We start from the raw sequence: 25486 nt of genomic DNA on the forward strand, positions 1-25486 counted from the left end.
AGCAAGTCACAGGGCTGACACCAACTTTGTGCTTTTGACTCCAGAGGCACACCTGGACTGAAGACAGAGCCAGTTTCTTATCGATTCTTCTTCTTCATCTTCTTTTTTATTTTTTCTTTCTCACAGCGTTAGTTCACAGGTTTACCCTACCCCCATCCTGTCGTTCTATTTAAGTGTCAGAAGGAAACCAAGCCACAATGAGAACAAAAGGAGATAGAAAGAGGTAGAACACCTTTGTTCTTGCTTTTGTTGATGGCTATTCCCATCAGTGCTTGGAACTTACTCATAGTTCTGTGTTCAAGGATCCTGAGGACTTTACAGGGATGGAGCCAGGGTTGTCTGTGTTCCAGTTAAGCGCTCCACCAGCTGTACTATTGCTCTGGTCCAGCTAGAGTACCTTTGTCCTCTGCCTCCTCACCCCACCCATCTCACTCTTCCCACTCCAGCTGGCTGTAGTGTGACTTCCGCATCTGGCTGAGGGAGGAATGAGAGCAAAGATCACAATCGCAAAGAATTACCCAAAGTCACAAGCTTTTCTGAGTACCAGGTTCGCACCAGGACTCCAGCTAGAACAATGGCCACGTCTCTGGAAACATTTGTCCACTCCCTTGATGTAAAGGCCCTTCCGAGGATCCTGGAAATCCAGTCAGGCTTCTATGTGGAAGGTAAGCTTTCTCTTTCTTCTCCACTGGTGGACCAAAAGGTGTTGATAAGGTATGAAGTTTTGAAACTGGAGGAAAATTTTAATAGACGATTCCTGAGTTCTATTAAAGGAAAGGTAATCATGAAAAGGAAGGAAGGAAGGAAGGAAGGAAGGAAAGAAAGAAAGAAAGAAAGAAAGAAAGAAAGAAAGAAAGAAAGAAAGAAAAACTGATGACTGGTATGAACCCAATAGTATTGCAGAAGCGAGAAATGATAGCGTACTCTGGAGGGTAGGGGCAAGGAATGAACAAAATTTCTTGAGCTATTTGCTGCCTTTTAAGACTTCAATATCAACAGTGAATTCTTTCTTTTTTTTTAAATTGATTTTCACCAGAGAGTGAAAACTGTGACCGTTATTTCCCATATTTATGTTTCCAAACTTTAAAAAATAGTTTTTTTCCGAAATAAAAGTACAGTGTTTAGAAAAATACTGATTAATTTTTTTCTTTGGCCTTTTTGGGTCACATCCATCAGTGCACAGGGGTTACTCCTGGCTCATGCACTCAGGAATTATCTCCTGGCGGTGCTCGGGGGAACATATAGGATGCTGGGAATTGAAGCCAGGTTAGCCTCATGCAAGGCAAATGCCCTACCCGCTGTGCTATCGCTCCAGTCCCCTGATTAATATTTTTCTTAAGAATTTGTAAACAATTCTGATGTCAATGTTTTTTTTTCTGTAGTGACCTAACTCCTAGTATCTTCAATAATGGCATTTGTATTTGAAGGTATAGAAATTGATTATCTATTATACACAAAATCATTTTTAATAATATGTCAAGAAGTAAGAATTAATTATTAAATAATAAGTGTGTATGTTTTGATATAACTTACAATATAAATTAAATGAGAGAACATTAACATCTACATTATACATTGTAAAAGCTAAATAGTTAGCTTGGATGCATGCAAGTCAAAGATTCATTTTCTAGGCAAACATAAAACTGGTCACAAAATGGTTAAAGTGGTCCAGACAAAATACTTAGAAACTAGATTAAAGTACTATTGGTATACAATTCTTTCCATTCAGGAAATAAAAAAGAGTATATTAGACATAATATCATTTTAAAAAATCTCTAAAGTTTAACAAATATCAGAAACACTTCTCTCTCTGGCCTCCTCGATATATATGTGTAAGCAATGAATTGGTATAGGAAAACAGTTTACCATAGGACTGTTTAATTTGTTACCAAGTTGATTATTTTGAATTGGAGTACATTTTTCTACTTATCGATATTACAATATGTCTCTATTCCTGAGTCAGCCCCAAGTGAATTATTTTTTGTTTCAAAGTTTGTGTTTTTGGGGTTTGTATTAGAATTCCACAATGTAGGTAAAGGTAAAGGCCCTCCCGTTGATCGTCGATTTGCTCGAGCGGGCCCAGTAACGTCTCCATTGGAGACTTTGTTGTTACTGTGTCTGGCATATCGAATACTCTCGGTAGCTTGCCGGGCTCTCCGAATGTAGAGGTTATAAAAATATTTTATGTTATTTCTTATCAAGTTTAAAGTTTTGCTATTTCACTTTTTTAAAAATTCATTCTGATCATATTCTGGTTTGAGGTTCACAGGGATCCAAATCATTTAATAGCCTGATTTCCCAATATCAAAGCTAGCCATCCTTCACCAATGATTTGTTTTGTTGCTTTTAACTTGTATTAGACACTGATATCAGAATTATACTGTCTCTAAAATATTATCTTCCATTCCATTAATTTTCTTTTGGTCTCAATTGTGGCAAAGCCACTACATTTTTGTTACTATACTTCTGAAATAAGTGCTCATTATATATTTAAATATTGGTTAATTCCTATATTTAATTTCTGGTTTCTATTCTATTTTTTCTAAGCTGACTTAGATATGCATATGTATTTTAAAATATTTAAATAAAAATTGATTTCTTAAGAAATCAATTTGAAAATTTTCTTGCATTATGTCTATTATATAATAGACATAATGCAAGAAAATATAACTTGGGAAAAAGAGGCATTTTCATGTCGCGCTACAAAAGAAGATTGTATATGTCTTTGTGCTGAAGTTATTTTCTTTATCCTTTATTAGTTTTCTACTATGATATCCTTCAATTAAAAATTAAAAATGTGAACTTCTTGATTAATTTTCACAAAACAACTACATTTATTTAACTGTCAATCAGGTCAGGAAATAAAAAATTATGAGTTCCTAATCTTCTGTTTCATACTCATTCTCTGTTATCTATGATACTCCCCAAAGAAAACTATTGTTATAAGTTTTGTCCATCTATGGACTTTGTATAAATGGAAAATTATAATATTTATATTTTCTACTTTATGCTCAATATAAATGTTCATATATGTTTAGTAGTATCTTCATAAATATTAGCTTATACTATCCTTCATAGGTGATTAATTTTAATCTGAGTTCTATTCTGTTAAATAAATATGTCATGATTTATCTATCAATACTGTTGCTGGGCATTTGAATTATTTTTAACATGTAGCTATAATAAAGCAATATTGTCATGGATGTGCATTATATGTATATATGCAGTAGGTACAAGAATAAATTGACATGCTCTTTGTATTTCAGTCTTGACAAACAATGAAAAATTAATATAATTCTTGCTGAAGTATATGTTATAATTAATTTATATACTTAGAAGTATTTGATATCATCCTTCAACCTATTTTAGTTTTTCTGGTTATTCTAGTCATTTCATAATTTAGTTTGAATATAGCAGCTCATGGTTTTAATTTTTATTGCCTTAGTAACCAACGTGACTAGCATGTTTCATGTATCTGTTGAGCAAAGGACATACAATTTTATGAAGGGTGTTTTATTAACTTTCTTATTTCCTTGTAGTATTTTATTAATTGGATGACACATACACAAATATAGGATACTTTCCTGACATTTCATTATCTATGTTGCAAATATTCTCTTAGTCTATAGCTTATTTAATTTTTCTAATGATGTATTTTCACAAATGAAGTTTTAAATTCTAACATTTGTATAATCAAGTCATAGTTATTTTTCATCATGATACTCTATTTTTTTACTCTCTACTTCAGAACAAAATTATCTTAGAATTGGTTTCTTTTTTTAATATATATGATGTTGAGATCAATGTTTGTTTTCTTCTTTTATGGAACAACTGATACAGTGACATTTATTGAAAAAAATGATTTTTCTAACTGCCAACTGTCTTATTGATTTAGTTATAAACAGTGACCAAACATATCTGGTTCTCTTTCCACAGCTTCTATTATTTTTCACTTATTTCTACTTACACAAATTTCACCTTGTCATAACGCATATTTACAAAATTATTACATTTTATTAAAATTAATATAATTAAACACAATCAAGTTTCTGAAACTTGATTGCATGTTAAAAGACCTGGGAAATATTAAAAATACAGATGGTGTACTGTCCCTAAAAGGTAAAGATTCTTCTTTGTGTGTGTGTGTGTGTGTGTCATACCCAGCGATGCACAGGGGTTACTCCTGGCTCATGCATTCTGGAATTACTCCTGGCGGTGCTCCGGGTACCATATGGGGTGCTGGGAATCAAACCCGGGGCGGTTGTGTGCAAGGCAAATGCCCTACCCACTGTGCTATCACTCCAGTCCCAGGTTGTAAAAAAACTATGCACGCTGAAGGTTGTGTGTTCTTGGGCTCTCTGGACGGCTCTATCTCACTGCCTGCGTTGGGTGCCCTAGAGCCGCTGTGGCCTGGATCAGGATGGCTGTTGGCCAAGGGCAGACGAAGGATGAGACGAGGGCCAGGCCGGTTGATCTTTGTAGCAGTTTATTACAAGGAAGTTTATCCCATAGAAGAAATTTATGTTATGGGGGGCTTAGGTTCTCTCAAACACATGTTCTCCTTGCTAGTCTCTCTGTGGGGCAACTTGCAGCCCTACTCTCTCTTTCTCCAGCTCCCTTGTCTCCTCACTCTCTTGTCTCCAACTCCCTTGCAGTCTGGACTGACACTCCACCCAGTCAGGCAGCCAAATCAACATAAGAAAGCCCTTCCTGAAGGCCCACCTAAAAGGTATTCTAAAGCCCTTCCTGACTGTCTAAGGGCAAAATACCTCCTAAGGTATTTTTCTCTTTTCCTCAGTCCAATAAACTATGAACTATCAACTATTCCTGAGGCTATGGAGGAAGGACAGAACAGTGTTATCCTACATCTCTGCCTTTTTCTTTTTACAAAAAACACAAAATTTGAAACAGAGGAAAAATTACTAGCTATTTTTGTATGGACGCAGTAAGAGATAACATTGAGACTTGTAGGGCAGCTCTCCTGGGAACATCTTGCCACAGACTCAGACTACAGCACTCAGGCCAGAATAATCATTCCTAACCCTAGCAGGGTCCAAATCTAGTTATTACTTTTTGGATCATGACAGCATTTGTTCATGACCAAGCTCTTAACTTAGAGTTAAGCATTAAGGCACTTTGGCCAGGCCCATCTCGATGCCAGGGTAGCACATAGCTTATTGCTTGCCCTGGTTCCATCCAGTCCCTCATCAGGACCCTGCTTTTGGGGGTAGTAGGAAGACAGGGCAGCTGAGGCTTAGGTGAGAGAACACATGCCCAGGAGGGAAATATCACTGAGAGTCACACTGTCTTCTTGTGTCCATACAAAAAAGAGATTGCTCTGAAGAAACTATGCAAAGGACTTAGGGAGAAGAGTAAAACAATATTCACAAGTCAACAGAGCACAAAGAAAGGAGTTACAAATAAACATAGGGAAATAGGAGCACTGTGATGAGAGCAACCCAATAAACGTAACTACCTGAGGCTATGCAGGAAGGACAGAACAGTGTTATCCTACACCAGGTAAAGATTTTTAAATAATAGAATGTTTCAAGAAGATAGATTACAGTGTAGGGCACATACTTTTTTGGTGCAGAGTCCTGAATCTGCTCTTCAGCACCATGTAGTCTCCTGCTAACACTGAGCATCTTTCAAAGTCTTTCAAAGCAGAACCAAAATTTGCTGGTCATGACTTCCGGGCCTCCTGAGCACTGCCTGGAAGACTTTTAAAAAAAGGGAGAGAAATTAAAATAATATAAGCAAAGGAAATTATCATTTGGTGTTGTGAAAACTGATAATTATACCTTTTAGTAGAATTTGAGATCTACTATTAAAGAATTTTTAAAGATTATCCCACCCTTCTATTTTATTACTGAAGATCTTTTGATGTTTCCTTTTCCCCCCTTGGTTCTGTTTGTTGGATTTTGCATTTATAATATACTCATTGATGTTTTATGTGAATTTTGATGTATCTTGTTTCTTCTTTCCTATGATTGCACGATTTTTCCCTCTGTAGTTAAATCAATGCCTATTATTTCCAGAACAGAATTTCTTCTTCTCATTCACAGTCAAAGAGTGTTATAAAAATCAACATTAATTGGTTTAGGTTAAAGAAGTTCCCAAGCTTAGTTTATAAAATATGTTTCCTGCTAGTTTTGTGATAACCATGATTTTTTTTGTATTGTTTGAAATTTTATACTTTTTATTTGTAAAAAAAATAATAAATGTAGTGACTTTTTGTTGTTTTTTGGGTCACACCTGCCAATGCTCAGGGATTACTCTTGGTTTTGCACTCAGGAATCACTCCTGGTGATGCTTGAAGGATGCCAGCGATTGAATCTGGGTCAGCTGCATGTGATATAAATGCCCTACCAACTATACTATGGCTCCTGTCCCTACTTAGTGACATTTTATAGAACTTGACTTACTAATTTTACTTTTCTGAGGATGGGGGTTGGAACCACAAACTGTGATGCTCAGGGATTACTCCTGACTTTTCACTCAGGAATAACTCCTGGGGGTGCTCAGGGGACTGTTAGGACGCGGATTGTGATCTCCCTTTAATGACAAAGAGGCTCCAGAGATTGCAAACAGCAAGCAAGGTTTATTGTATGACTGGCTAGCCAGGGTCAAGCCATCAGGCAAGACCCCGAACTTCTTCAAAGGGGATCTTATATAAGCCTTCACTGGCTGTTACAGCAAAGCCCGTGCATTTCGTAGCCAATAGATTTGTAACAACATATACTTTCTTAACCAATCCATTTAAAAGTACATCACTCCTTAGCCTATAGATTCAAAGATCAGCATTTACGAACATAGGCATTGTGGCTAATGGGTATCTGGTAACTCAGACATTTGGTTATCTTCTATGTTTTCCTGGCTCCCTTTGATTCTCAGCTCACGGCTCCTGCATTCCAGTGGAGGTGGATAAGGGAAATAACAGAGGTAACAGATAAGGAAAGGCCAACAAATGGCTTCAGAATTTACATCCCAACAGGGAAGAGTCAACAAATGGTTTCAGAATTTACATCCCAACAAGGAAGGGTCAACAAATGGTTTTAGAATTTACATCCCAATAAGGAAGGGCCAGGAATACTGAAGCTCTACTGGGGAGATGGCAGGAAAGGGAGAGTTACTAATTAGCAGAGTTTAGCTCTCTTGGGGGTCCCAAGGGACCTTACAGAGCCACATGGAATGCTGGAGATCAAGTCTGGGTGAGTCACATGCCCTATCTTCTGTACCATCACTCTGGTCCCTCCCTTACTAACTTTTAAAAAGAAAATGTAAGCATCTTTTAGAAAAATTAAAGTAGCATTATTTCACATGAAAATTCCCTGTCACTGTCACTGTCCTCCCATTGTTCATTGATTTTCTTGAGCGAGCGGGCCCAGTAATGTCTCAAGTGTGAGACTTTTGTTGTTACTGTGTTTGGCATATTGAATACATCACCGGTAGCTTGCCAGGCTTTGCTGTGTGGGCGAGATACTCTTGGTTGCTTGCTGGGCTTTCCAAGAGGGGCGGAGGAATCAAACTCAGGTTGGCCATGTTGGCTGCATACAAGGCAAACGCCCTACCCCTGTGCTATCGCTCCAGCCCACAAAATTCCCATTGATTTTATTCACAGGAGAATCACTCTATTTAGAAATGTTTTACGCGATGACAATTTTCTGAATGGTAGGGACTTCCTATCTGTGAGTATAATGTATCTGTCATTAACAGGGACCAGGAGATAGTACAGTATGAATGCATGACCAGCATATGCTGATCTGCTTCTATTCCTAGCACCACATGATTCCTAGAACATCATTAAGTACAGCCCTGGAGGCTCCTGCTTATCAAAGAGTGTGGCCCCAGAGTCCCCCACTACCACCTAGGTGGTTTGGACAATCCTCAGCAGTGCAGGCATTTGTGATGGGCAGTCAGATTGGTAATCATCACTGGTGAAGGAATCCCCTCTACCTAATGCCACTTCCTCTCTCTTCTTCAATCAAATAAACAAAGGAACGCCATCTAGAATATTGCTTAATTTTTTTAAGTCTCCTTTAGAAACATTAGATATCGCATATATCCTAAACTAATTCCTAGAGCACAGACATAGACACATGGGTACAAATAGTGCCAGACTGGTACCATAAGAGGAAAAATACAAGTAAATATTACTCTTGTACTGATAAAAATCTCATTAATTCCAGTAGCTTATTTAGTTTTTTGAGGGGCAGCCTTACCTTGGCGTGCTCAGAGTTTAATCTTGGCTCCAAGCTCAGGGATCACTCCTGGAGGGCTTAGGGGATCCTATAGGGTTTCAAAATCAAACCCAGCTTGATTGCATGCAAGTCAGGCATGCTGCTTAATGTACTGTCTCTCCAACCCCAAGAGATGATCTTCTAAAGAATGACCATGGAATATTTCAGATCAGTTAAAATTTGAGAAGGGAGCCCAAATAAATCGGAAGAACATATCCTCTGAAAACACACAAGAAATAAACTATGTAAGAATTTCATTCTGGGGGCTGGAGCAATAGTACAGTGGGTAGGGTGTTTGCCTTGTACTCGGCCAACCTGGGTTTGATTCCCAGCATCCCATATGGTCTTCCGAGGACCACCTAGAGTAATTCCTGACTGCAAAGCCAGGAATAACCCCTGAGCATTGCCAGGTGTGATCCAAAAAGCCAAAAAATAAAAATAATAATGACTGGGAGCATGGGGAGGTGCAGATTTTGTAGACTTGGAGATTTGTGATGACAATTTGCTGCAGAATGGAGCTGGGGAAGTAGGAGAGAGCATAAACTAGGCAAGGAATATTACATGAAAGAGTTGATTTAAGAGGAGAAAAGACATAAATGTGGAGAAAGATTCCACCATGATAGATAGATAGATAGATAGATAGATAGATAGATAGATAGATAGATATTTGGAGGATGAGCATTTCAAAGGCAGCAGACATCTGGAGATCAAAAGGAGAGAATTTTATGAGAAGAATAGAAAAATATGCCCCTTCAATTCAAACTTACAGAAATAGTAGAAGAATTGTGGGAGAAGAGATTTAAGGAGAGAGCAAGAGAATCTCATGCAGTTTGGATTTTATGAGAACTTTATTTTATTTATTTATTTATTTATTTGGATTTTATGAGAACATGAGCACTTTAGCAGGAGCTGGCAGACATTTTAAGAGAATTACTGACAGCTCTTTGAAAATTCAATGTGAACTGTACCTCATGATGTCTCACTAATAAAAATTAAAAAAAAAAAGAAAATTCAATGTGAGAAAGGGGAAAACAGAATAAGGAGACATATCAAGTGATCTTGCAAATCAGATGACAAGGCACTGCACCTAGATTAGTTTGGTGAGGTGACCAATACTGGATAAGCTTTGAAGTTAGAAATGTCAGGACTTGCTAATGAACTTGATATATGTATGTAGAGGGGGAAGGTGAAAGGATAAATGCAAAGATTTTTATCTAAACCGCTAGAGTGATGTTTATGCATTTGGCAGAGTTGCGAAGGTCTCAAGGGGAGGAAGAGGTTTGGTGGGGAAAGAAAAAGTTTTATTTTAGACATGCTAATATATATATATATCTGTTACAGAAACACATTAGAAATATTGTGAGTTCAATTTCAGACCACCACAGTAAAGCATGTTACAATAAAATGAATCACATGAATATTTTGTTATTCCAGTATGTTATACTGTAGTCTATTAAAAGTATATCTAATGTACATACCTTAGTTAAAAATACTTTACAGATAAAATTGCTTAGCCTTAAGTGAACCACATTTTTTTGTTGTTGTTGGTGGAGGGTCTTGCCTCAATGATTATAGCTGCAAAATAGTTAGGATGATGGCTGTTGATGGCTTCAGTGGTAGTGATAATTTCTTAAAAATAAGACAGTAATGAAGTTTGCTATGTTTAATTAATCTACCTTTCATGGAAGATTTCTCTGTACCATGCAATGCCATTTTATAATATTTTATCCACAGTAGAACTTCTCAAGAGTTGATGCTCTGAAGTTCTAGTTGTATTTTATTTTTATTTGGCATTTGGGCCACATCCATCAGGGGTTACTCCTGGCTATGCACTCAGCAATCACTCCTGGAAGGATGCCTAGAATCGAACGCAGATTGGCCACTTGCAAGGCAAGTGTCTTACCTACTGACTATCTCTCTAGCCTGATTGTTTCTTTGTCAACTAACTTCACCTAATATTTTAATTACTCATTGTAATCTCAATAATTTCAAAACATCACCAGGAGAAGATTATGTTTCAAGAAACCACTTTCATTAGTCATACATTAGAAACAACACCTCATCCGTTAAAACTTTAACATGAGATTGAGCAATTTTGTCACATTTCCAGTCTCACTTCTGATTCTGGGTTTCATGCAATTTCAACATGTGTAATTACTTCCTTCATGAAGAGGAAAACAAATTGTTTGTTTTTGTTTAGGGGCAATATGAGGTGGTGCTCAAGACTTTCTCCTGGCTTTGTGCTCAGGCTACTTATGGATCACTCCTGTCAGGGGATCATTATGGGGTGCCAGGGATAGAGTTCATATAGAATGGTACATGCTATATTATCTCTTTAGCCCTCGATGGAAGTTTTGAGCTTCTCAAAGTGTCTATGAAGCTTGTAATCCACTTCCAAACTCCTATTTATGTTGATATTTTGACTTTCTTCTATGAATCATAGGTGTTCTTATTGATATCTAGAATCTCCTTTCTAAGATATTTTTATTTGACTTTGTCTAAATCCATTAGAGGAATCACTATTTCAACTAAGATTTTAAAATATTTCTTAAGTCACAGAAATAGTTTTAGACTTAAAGTCTAAATTACCCCTTGATCCATGGATTCAGGATGGATGTTGTGGCAGCAAGCATAAAATGATTATTAATATAAATATTCATCAAAACTCTTGTGTAACCTGGTATATTGATATAGAGAAATAATATTTTGAACTGAGCAGTAAGTCATAACAGTGTATTTAAGATACATAGTAAATCATTTCATGAACAGATATACTGCCATTAAAGTTTGTTGTTTCATTTACAGAGCATAGAAAGAGTAGAGCAGCATGATTATTAAGGGCCATAAGTTTCATATTTTCAAAATGGCAACTGAGTATTGATTTCAACTTAAAGTCACAAAGGACATTTAGTCCTAAGAGACTTTTTTGTCTTTTGAAGCTTTGAAGCCAGGCACTGACTGTTCATCTCTACCTACAATAGTCCTAGATGACATACTCTTCATTCCAGTCCTAGATGATCTATTTTATCTTTATTGGAAATCTATTCTTTAGTGTGACCTTCATTAACTATCTTAGCTAGATCTTCTGAATGATTCTATACATCTTCTTTCATCAGAGGGTTTCTGCTTTGCTTTCACCAGTTATGTTTTAGAGATTGTTTCCTTCCTTGAACCTTGTGAACCAGGCTCTGTGAACTTTCAACTTCTTCAAAGGCTTCCTCGTCATTAATCAGTCATCACAGAATTGAAGGATTTGGACATTGTTCTACACTAGTTATCGGCTTAAGGGAATGTTGTGACTAGTGTGACTTATACATAACCCCTAATAATCATCATATTAGCAATCAGACAGTTTCACTTTATCAGTTGTGTGTTCACCAGAATAGCATGTTTCATTTACTTCATTAATTTTGTCTTTGTATTCACTCTTCACTGGGGCAAGAGACCTAATTTTCAATCTAGCTTAGTTCTTGATACTTCTTTCGTCCCTTAGCATATTCACCTCCAGCTTTTATTCTAAAGTGTGTGTGTGTGTGTGTGCACGCGCATGTGTGTGTGTGTGTGTGCATGTGTGTGTGTTGGGGGGTGGGGCAGGATGGGGAGTAGATGAGATACTATCTTTCATTTAACTACTTAGAGTTTATTGTAGTGTTATGACTTGGCTTGTTTTCAATATTGTCAAGTCTCAGGGAATTAGGAGACCGAAGAAGAGGGAGATAGATGGGTATATATCATAGTGAAAACACTTGAAATATTATGAGAGTCACCAAAAGATGACATGGAAATATGAAGTAAATACATAGTGCTGGAGAAATGGTGCCTATAGACTTGTTCCATGCAGAGTTGCCATAGACCTTCAATTTGTAAATAATATAAAGCTTGCCTTTATTTATATAAGAGACTATTTCAGACAGAGTATAGAAGCTGTTTGGTCACAATGTGAACTCATGCCTAAAATGTTCCATTCATAACTTCAATGATCAGAGCTTTAATTAATAAAAAAATCTCACCAGTTTAAAAAATAGAGGTGTACCCTTAATATGTATTTTTATATTTATAGCCATTATAGAGCAATAATACAAATGTAAATGGGTATACTAAAGAGAAAAATATTTTAAGTATTTTTAATTTCCTTGAATAAAACCATTTTTCTTTCGCAATTTATTATATCTTGTTGTTGATATAGTTTATTAAAACCAACATTACTGAAAGTGTTCTGGGAGGATGTTTTATATATTGTGCTATCTCTCTGATGGGAAGTTTTTTTTATCCTACTAAATTTTTTCTGAAGAACTTAATATTTATAAAAGTATTGATTAAATTCCACATGATAGTAATTCAAATATGTGATTCTACCTTTTTGTTTGTTTGGGGGCCATACCATTGGTACATCAGCATTAATTCCTGGCTCTAATCTCAGGCATCACTCATGGCAGGGTTCGGGGAACCATAAGGCATTACCATAGATCTAACTTACTTGCTGTACTATCATTCTGGCCCTATCAAATATGTTATTCTAATGAATTCACAGTATTATTATTTTCTAATGTTATCTGTTAGTGATATCCTTTTAAGGTCCAGAATACATTATATGTAAAACAGATTTCTCAAATCAGATTTTGCAGGGTTAGTGTTGTTTTTTTTTTCTTTTCCCTTTTTGGATTTGGTTCACACCCAACTGTGATCAGAGTTTATTACTGGCTCTGTCCTCAGGGATCAATCCTGGCAGTGCTTGGGGGGGATAATATGTACTGTTAGGTATTTCACACAGGTCATCTGTGTGTAAGGCAAGTGCTTTGCCTACAGTACTATCAGGTCTCAGATTTGTCAGTTTCTTTACATAACAATTGCATGTGGTTGATGATAAGTTTGTAGAACCAATGAAAGTGGTTCTTTTTTTTTTTTTTGACTTTTTTTCTTGATAGAATTGCAATCTTCCATTCCCAAGTGTCTTTTTAGGCATCCTGCAAAGCTATTGTATGATTTTTTTCAGTGTGAGTATAGTTAAACTTAGGTGATAAGGGCTGGGTTTGCATGTGGGCAGCCTAGCTTGATCCCTAGCACTGCATGGTCCCCTGGGCCCTGCTGGAGGTGATCTTCAAGTAAAAAATAAAGAGTAGTCCCTGAACACTGCCATCCTTAAGAATCAGGCAAAAATAAATTTATATAAGAACGATTGTTTATTTGACATCAAAATATGATATGGAAGCAGATTACAAGTGAATGGATGTTAGGACAATTCTTATTGCTATCATTGTTAATTGCCAATTTGTCTTAGCATATCCTGACCTATTAATGTCATGTGATCATGTAATATAGGGATTAGTTGTAGATTTTAATTTTATTATACTAATAATATTTAAAAGAAAGTATTAGACAATATTTATATTAAATACTAGTATAGTTTAATTAATATTTGATTTATACAGAAATTAATCTGAATGGAAGTTGTGATTGTTGTATCTTACTTCACATATTATCAGGGACTTATTAAATATGTAGATCTCTTTAGAGATTCTTGCTAAGAAAAATCTGCCATGGCAAAGTCCAGGTTAAAGTATTGAGTAAGCTAGTTTATGAATAATTCAGACATGTCATAGATAAATTGGCCTGTGCCATCATATAATTTTTAATTCTTTGGAAGAACAGAGTAATTTGGGAGAAAATTTTAAGAAAAAGTATTGTACTTTTATCCCTGTTCTCTTCCTGTTTTCAGTGTATTCCTATTCTCTTTGTTTAAGTACATTCTAGATTTACACTTTCCCTGGCCCTCTTGTAGCTTTACTGCCGTTGGTTAATGCAATAAATGTAGAAGCAACATGTACCATTTAGTGTCATATAATTTAAGAAATTATTATAATTTAACTTATTTCATTACACTGGACTGTCAAAATGGAGCCTTTGATGATCAGGATCCTTAAGTGACTGCAGTTATTAGAGACGAGACACACATCTACCTGTACTGGTTATATATTGAAAGAAGAATTACAGCTTTACTGTTACAGTCTCTAAAACTCTTAAGCTGTTTATTATTTCAGTACAGTTTAAACTTCCCTGATACAAATTATCCTTTTGTTGACTGAAATTGCACTTATCACCAGTGTATAGTAAAAAAAGGCCCTCCCGTTGATCATCGATTTGCTCGAGCGGGCCCAGTAACGTCTCCATTGGAGACTTTGTTGTTACTGTGTCTGGCATATCGAATACTCTCGGTAGCTTGCCGGGCTCTCTGAGAGGGGCGGAGGAATCGAACTCGGGTTGGCCATGTTGGCTGCGTGCAAGGCAAACGCCCTACCCGCTGTGCTATCGCTCCATCACCAGTGTATATATCTGAAAAAGGGACATTAGATGTAGTATGAACACTCATAATGCCAGAAGTTTATTACTCATTCATTGGAAAGTTGACCACATTTTCAGCAAGCACTATTACTTCTTGAGTACTCACTATTGCTAAAATTAACTTTTATCAGCATCTCATAAACATTTTGATATTTATTTTAAAATATGGCAAAGAAAAGCTTGTTTTACTATGATTCTGTGCACTAAATTGGGTATTTTATAAGAATTGCTCTTAATTTGCGAAAACCTTACACATTTATTACTAACAAATACGACAATGCAGAAGCACAAATTCACCCATAATCTTATCACAGAGATATTATACACAGCCGCCACCTACCTAGGCTCAATATGTCGTAACTTACACTGGCATTATCAAACTATCCCCTTACAGGTCTCATTCATTTTAATCTTTCATTCCTAAACTCTATCTTTCATAATGCATCAGGTCATGCTTTTAAAGTGTTTATCATGTTATGGCACTCTTCTGTTAAATGCCATAGTGCTTCTCTATTTTTCTCTCAAAATCAAAACTTTACAATGGGCAATCAGACATCCATTTCCCCCCTCCTTGTTCCCATTACTTTTCTGGTTTTAATGCTTATTAACCTCCTTTTTCTTCAAATCATATTGACCTCTTCACACTTGCTGAAAGATGGAGACTTGCTCCTGCTTTAAAGATTTGCTCACTTTTCCGAGGGCAAGCTCTTCTGCGAGGTATCAATTCGGCTACACTTTTCTAAGGCTTACTCTGACCACCTGTTGAACTTTGAAAGTTTTCTATTTCCTTCCTTACAGTTTCAGTATTCTTATCTTATTCTGTTGTTGCTATTTCATTATCTCCCTCTTTTAATTTTTAATGTAGGAGTACTGCTATTTATTCAGCCACTGATTAGCTGATTGACTTGGGCATGAACTCCAACTCACTTTTTTTTCTTCATTTTTTATAATTTTATTTATTGAATCACTGTGAGTGCAGTTACAAAGCTTTCGGGTTTAAGTCTCGGTCATACAATGAAACACCCGTACCTTCACCAGTGCCCATTCTCCACCCCCTAAGACCCCAGTATGCCCCATGCCAAATCCTCCTCCTACCTGTGGGGCAGATGATTTCCACATTACTTTCTCTCTCTCTACTTTGATTACATTCAATATTTTGACACCAGACCCACCATTATTATTTGGTATTTTACCCCAACACTCAGATCTTCTGAAAAAAGCAACAGTAGACATTTGTTTTCTATTTCTGGTTATGAATAACATGTGATGTGTGTGGCTGCAGTAGTGGCTGCACGATTTTGAACTTCTGAAATTTTAACAATTAAATCTGGAGGGATTTCTGCCAAAACCTGCTGGGTTCCGAGATTTGTTCTTGAGTCTCTTAAGATTAGGATCATCGCTGTTATGCAGCTTGATCAGGAGCCAGAGAGGCCGTTCATGGGTGGAGACTCAGGGTCTGTTGGGGTGGGAGGGAAAGGGCCGGCTCCACACCTATCCCGTGAGGCCCTGTGTGTCTTGTCACAGCGGACCCAAATCTGACTGTCCAATGGCCTCTGGCAGATGGCGGCCAATGAGCCGCCTAGGGGGAGCAGGCGGAGGGACAGCACCCTTTCTCCCCTGGCGTGGCCTGGCGACAGTAACCTACTGCAGAGTCCAGACACATTTCTGCCAAAAGCTGCTGGGTTTTGAGATTTGTTTCTGAGTCTCTGGGATCATGGCTATTAAGCAGCTTGATCAGGAGCCAAAGAGACCATTTGTGGGCAGCAACTTAGGGTCTCATTGGGACAGGGAGGAAAGGGCCAGCTCCACCCCCAACCCATGAGACCCCGAGTGTCTTATCACTGTGGACCCAAACCTGACTGTCCAGTGGCCTCTGGAGGATGGCAGCCACCGGGCGGCCAGTGGGAACAGGTCAAGGCACGAAACTTGTTCCCACCTGGGGTGGCCCAGCACCAGTAACCTATTGCAGAGACTGGATGCATTTCTGCCAAAAGCCATTGGGTTTCAAGATTTGTTTCTGAGTCTCTGGGATCATGGCAGTTAAGCAGTTTGATCAGGAACCAGAGAGGCCATGCCTCCAAGTAAAGAGCTGAGCTGGAGGTGATTTGTGGGTATGTCTACTACATATCTAACTTTTGGCCTTTTACTTTCTTGGTAAACTTTGTCCCAAGTTTTTGGGTCTGGCCAAAGGCACAGCAGTAATTTGGGGGTATCTGGAAGTCTGATGGTGCCATCAGGCTGCTGATACACTCGTCTCACAGGTACAGATTGACCTGCTGGTGGCACCATATCCCCTTATGTCCTTCTTCTATATCATGTTCATTGCTTTCTATTTTTGTCTTTTCCCTGTAGGAAAAATAATTGACAACATCCTTTTCTACAAAATTTTCCACTGTAAACATATTTTAATGAATGAATTTTAATTTGTGGAGTTTTACAGACATCACCAATTTTAGACTATTTCTTTTACCTCACAGAAGTCCATTGAACTATTTAATTATAACTGTCATTCTAAATCCAATCACTGTATTTTTTTGGGGGGGATATAAATGTGCCTTTCCTGCAAGAACTGGGGTTATCTGAAGAGAAAGAGAGAAGCAGATGAAAGGGTGGAAGGGGCCCACTGAACAATGGAGGAGGAATATTAGTTCTACAGTGGTAGGCAAGGAAGGGTATCGAGCATTTGAGGATGTGTAAAACTATACTCCTAAAAGAATAGTATAGCAAATAAACATTGGTTCCATCAATCTATTTGCCTTTTTGAGACACTGTGACTTATTAAATGATATAAACTTGCTATCTTTTGCATATGACTTATTTTACTTAGCAAATGTTTAAAAAATTTCATCTATGTTCCAGTGCCTGTATAAGCATCATATTCTTTTTTATTACAAAGTAATTTTTTATTGTATGGATATATCAAACGTTGCTTATGCACACTAATTGAAAGGCACTTGTTTTGATCTCTCCCTTGAAGATATAAATAAAATAAATATGCTTTTAAAAATAATAATGAGTTAGGGCACCAGTTTATCCAACTCCCTACAAAAATTTGGTATGTTCTATTATGTTCTATAATCAGTGGAACTTCATTGTCATTTCAGTTTGCAGTCAGTAATGATGACGAATGTTGAAAATTTTTTCTATGTGCTTATCAGAAATTTCTTACTATTTCAATAAGATTTTTTGCCTATCTTTTAATTTTCATTTGTTTTTGTGTTATTGAGTTACGACATTTATTTCTGTAGTCCAGATATTTGAGTTACAATTATTTTAGATACACAATTATTTTAGATACACAATTGAAAATAATTTCCTTTCCTAGGAAGCTTATCTTTTTAATTTTTAAATATTTTCTGAAGTAAGAATATTTTGAATTCTGATGGCTTAAAATTTACCTTTTTTTCCTGTTCTTTAATTTTCAGTATCATCACAAAAGTTAATGCTTTTGTGATTATACTACCTGACATGAAGTAAAAAATAACCCCACTATGTTCTGTATTAGAAGGAGCTAAGTTTCTCAATTTTCTAGAAACCCAGAAATCAGAAAATTTCTTTATTTAGGGTTATGATTTATTGCAGGAAAGTGATGAAGATTAAATTCAGCAAGGAAAAAAGCACAAAGGAAAAACCATGTTTGCGCTCCCAGAGGAGATAAATAGACAACATTTAATTTTTTTCTCTCAATAATATATGAAAACTTGGAAAAAGTCCTTTCATCCTGGTAAGTTGCTCCAGGCTTTTATGTGTAGGGTTTCAGTTAGTACAATGACATAGGCCTGGAGTATTTGTAACTAATCCTGACTACTGAGTGACTAGCCTTTTCAGAGATCAGGGAGATATAGAGCTACAAGATGCATGAGAACATGAACAATTTCACCATAAATCACATTGTGAGCATAGTCTAAGATAAAGGTTGCTTTTTGTTTGTTTATCTGTTTTGTTTTGTTTTGTATTGTTCTAAGAGCATTTTATTTTTTTTCTAAAATCTTGCTGGCAATGACTCTGGTAACACAGGCTTTACTTGAAAGTGGTGGAAGAGCTAATGAAACACTTGTTGGAGCAAAAGACTCTCCAATCTGAGAGTAAATCTTTAGCAATATTTTATGGCAGACATGCATTGGCATATTTGATAAAAGGTGAGAAACAAGTGAGACTGATATAAGGGGGAGAGTGATGAGAAATGTTATCAAGGAGGCAATGGAGAAACATGTGGTTCTGTTGTATATAGTAGGAGATTTAGAAGAACTGGAAACTTGGAAAGAACAATTTAAACTAGCAAAGATAAGTAAAACACTTGCAAAAGCAAGTAAAACAATGTCAGAATTTGTTTTTAATCATTTATCATTTCTTTTCATTGCTTAAAGAAGACAATGCTAGTAAAACCACAGAAATGCAGAAGTGAGATCCTAGTCCATAAATACTATGCTAAAAGTATTTCTAATAGAAATTTTTGCTAACTTGAAGATTATTTGGTTTTGTTTCTGTGCCTACTCTCTGATGCTTGGGGATTATTCCCAGCTATGTGCTCAGGGGTTGCTCTGAGGTCCTTATGGTGCCAGGGATTGAGTTGGGGCCACGAGTGCATACGAGACATGCTCTCTCTTGCCCTACTATGAAGATTTTTAAGTGCCATTTAAGAAAATACAGCTGTGTGCTTCATTTTCCTGTCAAATTATGCCAAAATTGTGGAAGTTAGCCTTTCAAATTCTACATTTCCCTTTATTTTTCTTCTTTCTTCTACAAAATGAACATAATATTATATTTGCCCTGCAGGATTTCACAGATCTGTAAAATAAGATAAATTTCTAAATAATTTGTATTTATAGAAAAGGCAAAAAATGCTCTAATAGATGTTACCAATTTTGAGAACCCTGAGGAGATGACAACTTACAACCCGATGGAAAAGTTTGACAATAGGTTATGAAACTTTTTGCTGAGGCTTGTAGGTTTTGTGGAAGATGAGTAGGTAAAAAAAAGAATTTTCAGAATTCTATAAAAATGTTCAGAAGCTTATACAGATTTGAAAAATCAAAATATGGCCCAAAATATCTTAAAATATTAAGCAGTCAGTTAATTAGTGGTCTAATAGTATTTTGTAATCAATAGGAATGAATGAAGGGATATTATTTTTAATGATCTAGACATTTTATTCAAAGACATTTAATGTTTATATTTTATGATGTTTTCATGATTGTAAAAGTAAAACATGTTCACTAAAAATAACTTTAGGGGCTGGAGCAATAGCACAGCGGGTAAGGGGTTTGCCTTGCATGTGGCCGACCTGGGTTCAATTCCCAGCATCCCATATGGTCCCCTGAGCACTGCCAGGGGTAATTCCCGAGTGAAAAGCCAAGAGTAATCCTGTGCATCAACAGGTGTGACCCAAAATGAAAAAAATATAAAATAAATAAAAATAACTTGAGAATCATGGAAAATGTTGATGAATGTATGAGAAATGTAAGTAAAAAAATTGTCTTAGATGAATAAATGTTCATTCAAGTATTGATTTTCTAAAGGGCTGTGAACCAAGCATCAGGGAATTATAATATATACATATATATGCTACATTATATACACACAATATATTGTATAGCACAGCGGGTAGGGCGTTTGCCTTGCACGCGTTCGAACTGGCCATCTCGAGTTCAATTCCTCCACCCCTCTCGGAGAGCCCAGCAAGCTACTGAGAGTATCTACATATATATTTGGCTTATATGATGTACGCAGACATATGTATATGATTAATATCTGATAGCAACTATGACAAAGTTAGAGACAGAACTAGTGGTTTTTGTTGTAGAATTTCTGAATTTATAGCTTATGAGAAGTAACAAATGAGAGGAAGTTGTTGAAGATAGAACTGAAGTTTCTAGTTTAAGAAAATGTGGCAGATGACAAAAGTAACACTTAAACAGCTTATTATAAGAGCATTGGGTTTGGAGATGAAAGAATGATTCAGTGGTATTCTGATGCTAAAGATCTTATAGGACATAGGAATGTAAATGAATATTCGACCACCATAAATGTACATCAAGATAAAAGCAAGAATAAACTTTGTAGGTTTAACATTAAAATTTTTTAAAGTATGTGAATTAAGTCTTGTTACTCCTGGGATAGCACCATAATATATATAACAGGTCTGAAGAAACATGTATCTCAAAGAGCAGCAATATGGGAAGTGTAGATATAGCATCTGTCAAGGCAAATATAACTCTCTAGGCTGTGAAACAGGACATCATGAGGCCATTTTTTGATGAAAAGAAATAATCTTGAACACTAGACTGAGAAAATAGCAGTGACAAAAGTTTGCTTTTAGCATGTGGTTTCTGGTAGATTATTAGAACGACAACCTTATGAATTGAAGTCTAATTATTTGCCAGGCCTTTTATGTATGTTGACTTAGATGGATATATGAATATTGCTCATGTATATATACAAATATCGTAATATGTTTATGTCTGTGCATAGATCTGAATATATCCAGTAAAGTACATAACTTAAAAAATTATCTGTATATGTTCATCTACACCCACTAAATATTAATGTTATCTATTAACATACTTATTTAATATTTTAAAAGTATTTGTTTTTGAAAAATATTTAATTAATATATCGAATACACAGCGGATAGCTTGCCAGGCTCTTCCGTGTGGGCGGAATACTCTTGGTAGCTTGCCAGTCTTTCCGAGAGGGATAGAGGCTTTTGGGGCCACCTCTAGTCACCCTTGTAGGTGTTACCATATTTGAACCCTATCAAATATGGTACGACAATTACGGAAGATGAGTATTTAGTGTCTTATGATGTGTCGCGCAGTCCGGAAAGCGTCCTGGAGTGTGGCGGCGGCTGGGTAGTGGAGGTAGTGTCAATAGTGGAAGTCTGCCAGTGGGGTATTTATCTGGGTAGGGTGGGTCTCCTGTGCGCAATTCGATCCCTGGGTGGTTGATGGAAGCAGACAGGGCAGGGTAGGGTGGGGCTCCTGATTAGAATCCCTTTGTCACCTGTGGTGGTGGGAGCAAGCAGAGAAGCTCTGTCCCTGGGTCCGCGGAGCCTGGAGTCCAAGGTCTCAGAGAGTTCCGCTTATCTTGTTTTGTGGGTCTTCAGTCGTGCGTGGGTCTCGGCCGGAGCTGCCACGCGGGTCCGGAAAGCGTCCTGGAGTGTGGTGATGGCTGGGTAGTGGAGGTAGTGTCGAGAGTGGAAGTCTGCCAGTGGGGTATTTATCTGGGTAGGGTGATTTAAGTGATTAAGTGATTTAATTAATAAAAGCATCTTTTTCTCCACCTCCTTGCTCTCCTTTCTCCTTCCTTTCCATTTTCAGGATATACTTCATGTACTTTTGCCCTAGGAATAAAGTTTACAGTCAAACAGTCAAGTATGTTTTTGCTTTGCCCACTAAAAGAGTAGAAGTCCTATAGTGAATTCTATCACTGTATTACTCGCAGTATTTGTAAGAAATTGTTTACTGATTTCTGATGCTAACTTGCTTATACAAATTGAATTGTTGAAATGATTATCCATTAGAAATTGTTATTACTATATGTTTGGTTTGTCTTTAAAAACAATTATAATTTGATAGGTATGACACTCAAAAATTAACTAAAACTTTGAATAAGGATATTGAATGATAATGAATTATGCATTGAAGAGCATAACTTTTATGGATTTGATGCATATGAGTTCATATGGCAAAAAATTATGCCTGCTTTAATGACAACATAAGTATTTTATGGCTAATTAAATTTAATTTTCTTCAGGCTTAATTTAATCATCTAGGGACAGGATAGTAAAATTGGGGCAAATTTGAAAATTATTGCACTATGCTTTAACTTGAATTTATTAATATTTTATAGACTTTTAATATTCAGACAAAACAAAATCTTTTTCTATTTTTACTTTTTAATGTGTATTCATAACATTAATACTGGTACATAAAGTCTCCAGTGGAACTAAATTATGTAAGACCCTAATGAAATATGCTCTGTCACATTAAAAAAATTTTAACATAGAAAGTCTTTCTTTCTGTTTATCATTGTTTCTCTCCTTCTCCTTCCTTCCTTCCTTCCTTCCTTCCTTCCTTCCTTCCTTCCTTCCTTCCTTCCTCCCTCCCTCCCTCCCTTCTTTCTTCCCTTCCTTTCTTTCTTTCCTCTCCCTTTTGTCTTTCTCTTTCTCTTGCTTGCTGGCTTGCTTGCTTTCATTGTTAGGGATTGGACAGTATTACAAACCACAGTGACCAAAAGGAAAAAAGAAAAGTGGAAGGGAAAGTGGGAACGTTAATGGAGGGAAGTGGACCCCGGCGAAGTGATGGACGATTCATCTGAAACTAAGTCATGGACAACTTTGTAACTTTGTATCTCACGGTGATTGACAGATAAAAAATAAAAATTAGCATCAAAGGATAATGGAGGGACAGTGGAAAGTTAATACAGCAAGCTGGACTCTTGCCTTGCATGTGGCTTACCTGGGTTAGATCCCCAGCTCCTCTTGAATTCCTCTGAGCCCTTCCAAAAGTGAGCTCTGAGTGCAGACAGGAGCAAACCCTCAGCACTGCTGCATGTGACCCCCAAACAAACAAACAAAAAGAAGAATACAATTAAGTAGTTAGGATTAAACTCTTTAAAATGTAAAAGAATTTTAAAATTTTAGTGTATTTGTGTGTGGACTAGAACATCTTTTTTTTATGTAGGTAGTCATATAAATATAGTGATTTTTTAAAGTGTAATTAACTAGATTGAAAGGGCAACTTCTCATTAATCTGTCTAGAGGTATTCTATGAGTTAAATTATACAATAGCTGGTTAACGTTTAGCTCAAGCAGGAGAAGTCTTAAAAGAGGTACATTAAAACTAAGCAGAGAAAAGAGTAATTTCAGTCTTATTTGGTATTATTTTCAAAAACTATAAAAAAAACTATAACTGCCAGTAGTTTTTGTGTGTTGTTTTCTTAAGAGGATAAAATGTGGACTTTTTGCATAATGGAGAACATTATTTATGTCTAGAGCTCAAACTTAAATATTTCTAACTTAGTTGTTGCTAAGTACCCACCTTGATTCTGGAATGCAAAGTTAAAAAAAATGGAGTGTTGGCATATGGTTTTATGTAGGTAGTCATATAAATATAGATGATTCATATGCTCCATTTTATAAGGAAAAAACGAGATAAGAGACAAAGTAAAAATTATTTTTTAAAAATTGACTTTTAAATGTTACAGTATACTATAAAAATGGTTAGGAATTTTAATTACCTAGATGAATTTTAATATGCACAAATTATTGTTTGAACTATTGTTCAAGCTTGGAACAGTGTTTATAAAGAAAAATGTAAAAATTTGTCTTAAGCATAGTTTTTTTTTTCTTTCTCTTTCTTATTTTGTTTTTATGAGCTACACCTGAGGCACTCAGGGATGGAGATATCTGGTGGTGATGGATCTTATGGTGATGCTGGGCCTCTAGCATGCAAACATCTATCTATCTATCTATCTATCTATCTATCTATCATAATTCTGCTAAATTATGTTAGGTCCTGCCAACTGACCAGTGAGTATTGAATTGAGGAAAAATGACTTCAGCAGTACATAATATAGTCAAACAAATACCTTTATAAATTTCTATTTTGATGCAATATTCAAATTCACAAATTCAAAATCTATGCATCTTATTAGAGGTATCAACTTTGTTTATGCGTAACAAATATTTGAAATCATTGAATCTTTATACCAAGATTTTAGCAGAAGGCAAAAGAAGAAATTTTTTTAATAGAAGACTATTTCTCATACAAAGTGGTACTTTTAAAAAAATTTTTTTATTTAGTGAAACACCATGAGGTACAGTTAGTTGTAGACTTAAAAATTTTTGTGCTTGGATTTCAAATATACAATGATCAAGTACTCATCCCTCCACCAGTGCCCATTCACAACCACCACGGATCCCAGTATCCCTCCCACCCCACCCCTGTCCCACACTGCCTCTGTGGCAGGGCATTCCCTTTTGTTCACTTTCTCCTTTTGGCTATTGTGGTTTGCAAAAGAGGCATTGTGTGGCAATCATGTTTGGTCTATAGTCTACTTTGAGCATGCTTCTCCCATCCTGGGAGGATCTTCCCAACACCCTTTATTTGGTGCTCCCTTCTCTCTCTGAGCTGCCTTTTCCCCTAGCATGTGTGGCTGGCCTCCAAGCCACAGAGTAAAACTCCTGGTACTAATCTCGGCTATTCTTGGATGTTATTCTCCTATTTTGTTACTTTATGTTCCCCAGATGAATGCAATCACAAAGTAGTGCTTTTAAAGTGGCATTTGGTAGTCATCATTTGAGAAGTTTGTTATTTTAGTGAAAAGTAATTTACTAATAGATGAGGCAAGTTTTCTACTAACCTAAGTTGCATAATTAGGTGCTCTGTTTTCTGACTTTTATAACATATTGCTAGGAAGGAGTTTTGCTGCTGTTTAGAAGGGTTGGTTTCAGTAATTCGGTCTTTGTGTCAGTTAAGGAAAGAACACCTGCCTCATAACGATGTGTGAATAACTAACCACAAGCCCAAGAACCTTCAAAGAAAAGAAAAAAAATCTAGTGACATCAAGGAAGGCTTAAAACGAATTTAAGAACACCTTTCCCCAAAATCTAAGAATTCTTATTTAACTGTGCATTAGCAGAGACTATTCTGATTTTTAACATTCAGATATTGCATATGGATTTTATTCGTCGTTTAAACCAGCAGCTTTCAACACATTCCAAGTCTATAAAATCATGTCTATCATGCCAATTTGATGGAATGATTGGATACAGACTGGCCCTTCTTTCTTCCTTCACCTGCCCTTCCTTCTTTACTTTATCCCAGTAATTGGGCATTTGCTGCCTCTCTGGAACAGATGTTAGGAGGAACCAAGCTTGACTAGTGAAACCAGGAACCCAGTGG

The 25486-nt window shown here is 36.4% G+C and overlaps 1 protein-coding gene across 1 annotated transcript in view; it reads left to right on the top strand.

Annotated features, from left to right (window-relative positions):
- Positions 1-574: 574 nt before the first annotated feature.
- The window catches only part of THEMIS (thymocyte selection associated), a 103188-nt gene continuing 78276 nt past the window's right edge, over positions 575-25486 (top strand). Inside the window, exon 1 of the mRNA XM_056126237.1 lies at positions 575-665. Coding sequence (XP_055982212.1) covers positions 575-665 — 91 coding nt within the window. The remainder of the gene's footprint in view (positions 666-25486) is intronic.

Source organism: Sorex fumeus, unplaced genomic scaffold (genome assembly GCF_029834395.1).
Source record: "Sorex fumeus unplaced genomic scaffold, SorFum_2.1 ptg000061l, whole genome shotgun sequence".
Taxonomy (NCBI): Eukaryota; Metazoa; Chordata; class Mammalia; order Eulipotyphla; family Soricidae; genus Sorex; species Sorex fumeus.